Consider the following 7,034-nt stretch of genomic DNA (forward strand, 5'->3'; position numbering starts at 1 on the left):
ATACAGCTTGTTCAGACTTATACATTGTGTAGATGCTAGATTCGGGTCTTGTAAGGAATTTCGGATGTTGGAAATTGGGTTCTAAGGCTTACGGACTAAGGTTGAAGTAATGATCTTCGGTTATGTTATGTTGCCAGGCTTATATGGAATAGGGTGACGTGGGATCACCCCCGGGTATGTGCATGGTAAGGTTACATGGCGGTTTGATGGCTTTGGAACGACTCTGGGCACGTTCGAGGATGAACATATATTTAAGTGGGGGAGGATGTAACTACCCAACTGTCATTTTGAGCATTAGCATTCCATTCAGCTATTTGGGGTCTTGATTAGCATCGTATAATGTATTATGACTTGTGTGAATCGTCGATTTTGATTTTTAGGTTACTCGAAATTGATTTGGAAGAATGAATTTCATGATTGAAGCTTTAAAGTTGGAAGAATTGACCAAGTTTGACTTTTTAGTATTTGACCTTGAATTGGAGTTTTGATGGTTCTGTTAGGATCGGATGGTGATTTTGGACTTGAGCGTATGCCCGGATTTGCATTTGGATATTTCTAGAAGGTTTAGGCCTAATTGGCGAAAGCTGGAAATTTGAAGGTATGGAAAGTTCATAAGGTTGACCGGGAGTTGACTTTGATGACACAGTTTGGACTGTGGTTCCGAAAATTTGAATAGCTTTGTTATGTCATTTGGGACTTGTGTGCAAAATTTGAGTTCATTCCAGGTTGATTTGATAAGGTTCGGCACGAGTTTTGGAAGTTGAAAGATTCAAAGTTCATTAAGTTCGACTTGAGGTGCGATTCCTGGGTTTGATTTTGCTATGTGTGATTTGAGGCCTCGAGTAGATCCGTGTTATATTATGGGACTTGTTGAAATGTTCGAACGGGGTCCCGAGGGGCTCGGGCGTGATTCTTATTGTGTTCGGACCATTTTTCTTTATTTTGGCATTGCTGGCTTCTGCTGAGTTTTGGGCATCTAGTTTCCTTGTTCGCGATCGCGTAGAGTTGTTTGATGGCTGGGGAAAATTATTCATTGCGTTCACGAGTCCACAGACGCGTTCGCGAAAGTTGAGGCAAATATTCAGTGCGTTCGCGTTGAAGGGAGGAAGGCCTGAGGATGTCAGGCGTTTGTTCTTCGCGGTCGATTAATTTCCACATGCTTTGTCGGTCATGTTGGACTGGATTATGAGTTATACTGATGGCAACCTTATTATCAAAGTACAAGGAAACTTTTCCTTTTTTAGATAGTCTCAATTCCTGTAGTAGCTTTTGTAGCCAAAGCAGTTCACAAACACCCTGGGCCATAGCTCTATATTCTGCCTCTGCACTTGATCTAGCAACTACACTTTGCTTCTTGCTTCTCCAAGTAACCATGTTTTCCCCTACGAGCATATAATAACCGGATGTTGATCTTCTGTCATCTAGAGATCCAGCCCAATCCACATCTGTAAAGGCTTTATTTTGAGGTGATCATGTTTGGAGAAAAGTAGACTTTTCCTTGGAGCAAACTTTAGATACCGCAAAATGTGAAAGACAACTTGCATATGAGGATCTTGGGGATCATGCATGAACTGACTCACCAGGCTAACTGAATAGGCTATGTCTGGTCTAGTGTGTGGGAGATAAATGAGTCTTCCAACCAACCTTTGATATCTCTCCTTATCAACTGACTCTCCAACTCCTCTTTCTAACTTATGATTGCTTTCAATAGGCGATTATGCGGGTCTGCAACCTGTCATATCAGTTTCTTTCAAGAGATCTAGAATATCCTTCCTTTAAGAAATAAAGATTCCTCTTTTGGATTTAGAAACCTCAATTCCCAATAAGTACTACAATTTTCCTAGATCCTTGATCTCAAGTTCATGTGCCAACAATTTCTTTAATCGGATCATCTCTTCTTTGTCATCTCCTGTAATTACTATGTTATTAACATTAAACTATGAAAGAGTGAGTTTACTTGTTTAATGTCTTATGAATAGGGTGTGATCGGCATTGCTTTGTTGGTAACCGAAGGAAATCATTGCTTTGCTGAACCTGTCAAACCAAGCTTTGGGGGATTGCTTCAGTCCGTACAAGGCTTTCTTCAATCTGCATACCTTTCCTTGACTCTGTGCAGTATTAAATCTAGGATGAATCTCCATATACACCTCTTCTTCTAAGTCTCCATGAAGAAATGCATTCTTTGTATCAAATTGTTGCAAGTCCCAATCAAGATTAGTTGCACAAGACAAAAAAGTCTAATAGTGTTCATCTTAGCAACATGGGCAAATATCTCTTGATAATCCACTCCATAAGTTTGAGTGAATCCCTTAGCCACCAATCTTGCTTTGAATCTTTCAATTGAGCAATCAGCTTTGTGTTTCACAGTGAAGACTCATTTTCAACCAACTAACTTCTTGTCTAGTGGTGAAGTGACAAATTCCCAAGTCTTATTTTTTGACAAGGCCTTCATTTCTTCAATCAAACCTTGCTTTCGTTTAGGATCTGCAAAATCTTCCCTCCAATTCTTAGGAATAGATATAGAAGAAATAGACAGGCAAAGTAACTATAGGAGGGAAATAAAGAACTATAAGAGACAAAATTAGATAAAGGGTGTTTCGTGGTGCAATATCTGACTCATTTTCTGCGAGCAATAGGCACATCTAACTCATTAGGAAATGCAGATAACTCACCAGTAGAAGAAGGTTCAGCTTTGGTAGATTGCATGATGGCTTCTTCTGCTCTATTTCTCCTTGAGTAAGTTTTCAAATCAGGCCTATCCAAACGCCCAATAGTCTCCCCCTAAATTATTTCTCCAATTTCACTTTCACTTATGATAATATCACCAAGAGATCCAATAATAGAACTAGGTAGAATGACCTCTTCCTCCTTACTGCTCTCCCCCCTGAAGAGGTGATGAGGTAATACTGAAATAAGGCTCAGATTCTCGAAAGGTAACATCCATGCTAACAAAAGATATCCTAGAGGGAGGATGATAACATTTGAAACCTTTCTGTATCGGAGAAAACCCAATGAAAACACACTTTAAAGCTCTAGGATCAAGTTTCCCAGAATATTTAGTGTGGACAAAGCAAACACACCCAAATACCTTTGGAGGAACAGTATATTCATTCTTACCCTTTAAAACTTCTAGAGAACTTTGAAAATTGAGGGGTTTGTCTATTGATAAAATAGGCAGCTACTAGAATAACATCTCTCCAGTAAGCTTTTAGTAGAGGCATGGTAAACATAAGAGATCTTGCTACTTCTAACAAATGCCTATTTCTTCTTTCACTGACCACATTTTGTGCACTAGTGTAAGGACAACTAGTCTGATGGACTATCCCATTGGACTCCAAATAAGTACCAAATCTTTTATCCGTGTATTCGCTGCCATTGTCATTTCTCAAGATTTTTACTTTGTCATCAAACTGAGTATAAATCATCTTATGAAATGATTGAAAATAAGAGAAAACTTCACTTTTGGCTTTTAACAAATATACCCAAGTCATCCTAGTGCAGCAATCAATGAAAGTAACAAATCATTGACTACCATACGAAAAAATAGTTTGGATAGGACCCCATACATCAGAATGAATAGGCATAAACAGAGTTGTGCTTCTATTATCACTCACAGGATAAGAGTTTCTAGTATGCATGGCACATTCACACGTATCACAGAACAAAGATTCAAATCGAGTCCTTAAAAATAAATCGGGATATAACTTCTTCAAAACAAAGAATGATGGGTGTCCTAACCGTCTATGTCGCTTTATTATTTCTTGGTTGACATCCTTACTTTCTCCAAAAAGGCTTGACTAGAGTTTTGAATTCCATCTAATATATACAAGTCATCACGCAATCTACCACTGCCAATCCTTTTTTCCGTTTGAAAATCCTGAAAAATACAATGATCGGGAAAGAACTCGATTTTACAATTTAGAGCTTTGGTGATGGCACTAACAGATAAAAGACTGACAGGAAACTCAGGAACATGGAGCACGGATGATAGTTTAATATTAGGAGTACAAATTACATAACCTATTCCAGAGATAGCTGTTAAAGAACCATTGGCTATTTTAACATTATCTCCTTTGGGACACAGAGAATAGTTTTGAATGCCTTTAAAAGAGCCTATCATATGCCTATTTGCACCAGAATCAACAATCCAAGAATTAAAGTGAGCAACAAAGGCAGTACCTGATTGCACATGATTGGATGTGGCAACATTAGCGGAGTCAAGTTTGGCTAGGAGGCGGCTGAGAAGCTGAATTTTATCTGAAGACAAGATTTCTCCGTAAATCCTCTCCTTGAATGTCACCATATTTCTGCCCAATCAGAAGGAAATCTGAAGAAAATTGCTCAAACATAATTTGCCTCGCGGGAAACCAAATATGTCTCGAGCGAACCTTAACTCCGGTGAACGGAAAAATCAAAACTGGTAGGGATAGGCTCGGAATGTTCCAGCGACCCTAATAAAATAAATTCCAAAAACAAAACTGACCAGAAGGATTTTATGTTGCGGACAACCACCAAGAGAGAGAAAACTCGACTTCTTTGATAAAAACGGAATCATAGTGTTGCGAGGGAGATAAATCACCTAAAAAAGGTAGCAATGGCTATGATACCATGTAGATTTTGAGAAGAAGAAAAGGCTTCTTATATTTCTGTGCGTGTTTACATCCCATGAGCAAGAGAATTTATACAAAGATCCTAATGCTAATTAAGAAAATAAAATAAATCTATACAATCAATCCAACTATCAAATCAAGTCAAATAAAATCAAATCTCCTAAATATAATCAAATCTCCTAAAATCATGCTAATCAACACTGCTAAATCAAATCTCCTTGAATCATGCTAATAAACATTGATAAACCCAATACTTCCTCTTCAAGAACGGGCTTTAATAAGTCAATATTATCGTGAGCTGACACTCTAAGAAGATCTGGAACAGACTATGAGGGTCTTTGGGACACTGGTTCTGAATACAAGGACGTTTAAAAGGCTACAATCTGTCACTAATAGTGTTCTCTTCCAACACTACACCATTTACCTCCAATTTATTAATGTGATTGTATCTGTGATGTGAGTTTATCTCTCACCTTTATATCTTTCTCCTCCTTCCATCAAAAAAAGTTTTCCATCTTCCGAAAGAATTTGGCATTCTATCGACCTATTGCAACCACAAACTTCATAATTTTTGCAGTACTGGAAGAACATTGATATAGGGTTCAGGATTCTTTGGGAGGCTTTTATAGGTTCTTATATCTACTTTCTATTTCGTTTAATAGTTTGGAGATTTAATTCTTTGTTATATAGGAGTTTAAGAAAGTATTTTTGGGTTCTGAAAGTATTTACAAGGATTTTTATTCTAGTTATTTCTTTAGATGAAGCAAGAAGGTTTCATTATAAGGCATCAAGAAGATGCAATAAGTATAAAAGAGATGTAGTAGTTTAGCTCCAACACATGAGTGAACTATGCTAAGACTAGGGAGCTAACGAAGTCCCTCTTTCCTAGTTATCTGGGCTCTTTATATTTGTTTGCAATCTAAAATAGATCAAAATTAAGTTCACGCAAATATTAATTTGATATTAGTATTGTAAAGGTTTAGGATACTACTCCATACTTATTAGATGATTTTATTTATTTGGATGTCTAACAAGTATGGAGTAGTATCCTGAGTATTGTGCCTATACATATGTCACAACCCAAAATCGATTAAAGGTCGTGATGGCGCCGGACACCGCTGTCAGACAAGCCAAGAATAAATACTTAATTTGGTTCTCATTTTAATATTTTTGAAATCATATTTCCTTCAATTAAATAGTAAAATATGAAATTTACAGAGTAAATAATAATATTTTTATCAATTTCAGTACAAGACAACCCATAATCACCCCAAAACCCGGTGTCACCAGTGTATGAGCCTCAACTAGGAATGTAAAATAAAATATAACATTTGTCCAGAATACAAATTTGGACAGGAGAAATATAAATACTATGAAGGAGACTCTGCTGGCTGCGGATCATAGTATAGAATGCAGCTCACCTAAGTCCCTGCAATAACCGCACCTCTGCGCCTACAAGGCCACTAGATATATATGTACCTGCACAAAATATGCAGCAAGTGTAGTATGAGTACGTAAATCAACTCGTACCCAATAAGTATCCCGTCTAACCTCGAAGAAGTAGTGACGAGGGGTCGACTCCGACACTTACTATGGGCTAACAATAAATACTGATATTATACTTAAGTATGGATTGCATGAAATAGCTGTAAAGTCAATAGCAAGAAGTGAGTGGATAATTCTTTTACTAATAGGAATTTTTTTTTAAAAATTTATTCTCGTCATTTAACAATTTATATCTCAAGCCAAAAAAGCAATATCAATTATATTTGGTTCCAAAGATTTATCGTGCGCAAATTATGCCGAGGTCGTACGGTCCGATCCAACATAATATTTAAAATGTGCATTGCCGAGGGTCGAACGGCACGAACCATAGATGCATCTATCTGCTACCGAGGTGTTCGGCCCGCTCCATAAAAGAGAAAAATACATTAAAAACCAATTCAAGATTTATTAAAGGGCAAATATTCCAAGAATTTCAAATTCTCATTTAACGGTCAAGTAAATGAAGTTTAACCTTTTTACAATTCCTTTATCGAGTTTCTAAATGTTTTAAACAATTAAAGTAACAAGTAGGGCACAAACATCGCAGATACAACATGATATGGGTCCTAGATTACCCGGACATAAGCATAATAGTAGCTATGCACGGACTCTCGTCACCTCGTGCGTATGTAGCCCCCACAAATAGAAGCACATAATATTTTTGATTCACCTATGGGGTTAATTCCCTCTTACAAGGTTAGAAAGGAGACTTACCTAACTCCGAAGTTCAATAGCCGGCTCCCAAGCCTTTCAAACGACTCAATTCGATTCCCAACGCTCCAAACCTAGTCAATAAAGGTGCAAATCCATAAATATATACTCTAATACTCATTATAATTCAATTTACGGCAATTTCCAACTCCGCTCGAAAAGTCGATA

General features: G+C 37.4%; 1 protein-coding gene across 1 annotated transcript; it reads right to left on the reverse strand.

Annotated features, from left to right (window-relative positions):
* Positions 1–1,829: 1,829 nt before the first annotated feature.
* On the reverse strand, positions 1,830–4,303 carry LOC142163859 (uncharacterized). Its single transcript, XM_075221005.1, has 7 exons — positions 3,779–4,303; positions 3,118–3,410; positions 2,860–2,992; positions 2,641–2,781; positions 2,390–2,545; positions 2,097–2,237; positions 1,830–1,937 (listed from the first exon to the last, which is right to left on the reverse strand). The coding sequence occupies exons 1-7, from the start codon at positions 4,301–4,303 to the stop codon at positions 1,830–1,832; spliced, it is 1,497 nt and encodes a 498-aa protein (XP_075077106.1).
* Between the last annotated feature and the right edge of the window lie 2,731 nt (positions 4,304–7,034).

The sequence above is a fragment of the Nicotiana tabacum genome, chromosome 9 (assembly GCF_000715075.1).
Source record: "Nicotiana tabacum cultivar K326 chromosome 9, ASM71507v2, whole genome shotgun sequence".
NCBI lineage: Eukaryota > Viridiplantae > Streptophyta > Magnoliopsida > Solanales > Solanaceae > Nicotiana > Nicotiana tabacum.

What these genes read in the sequence shown, in the direction of transcription:
- LOC142163859 (XM_075221005.1), bottom strand. Translation starts at nt 4,303, where the DNA reads ATGGTGACATTCAAGGAGAGGATTTACGGAGAAATCTTGTCTTCAGAT. An exon ending in AGAGCAGTAAGGAGGAAGAG is followed by an intron (nt 2,782 to 2,859) that starts GTCATTCTACCT and finishes GAAATAATTTAG; the next exon opens with GGGGAGACTATTGGGCGTTT. An exon ending in CACCACTAGACAAGAAGTTA is followed by an intron (nt 2,238 to 2,389) that starts GTTGGTTGAAAA and finishes GAACACTATTAG; the next exon opens with ACTTTTTTGTCTTGTGCAAC.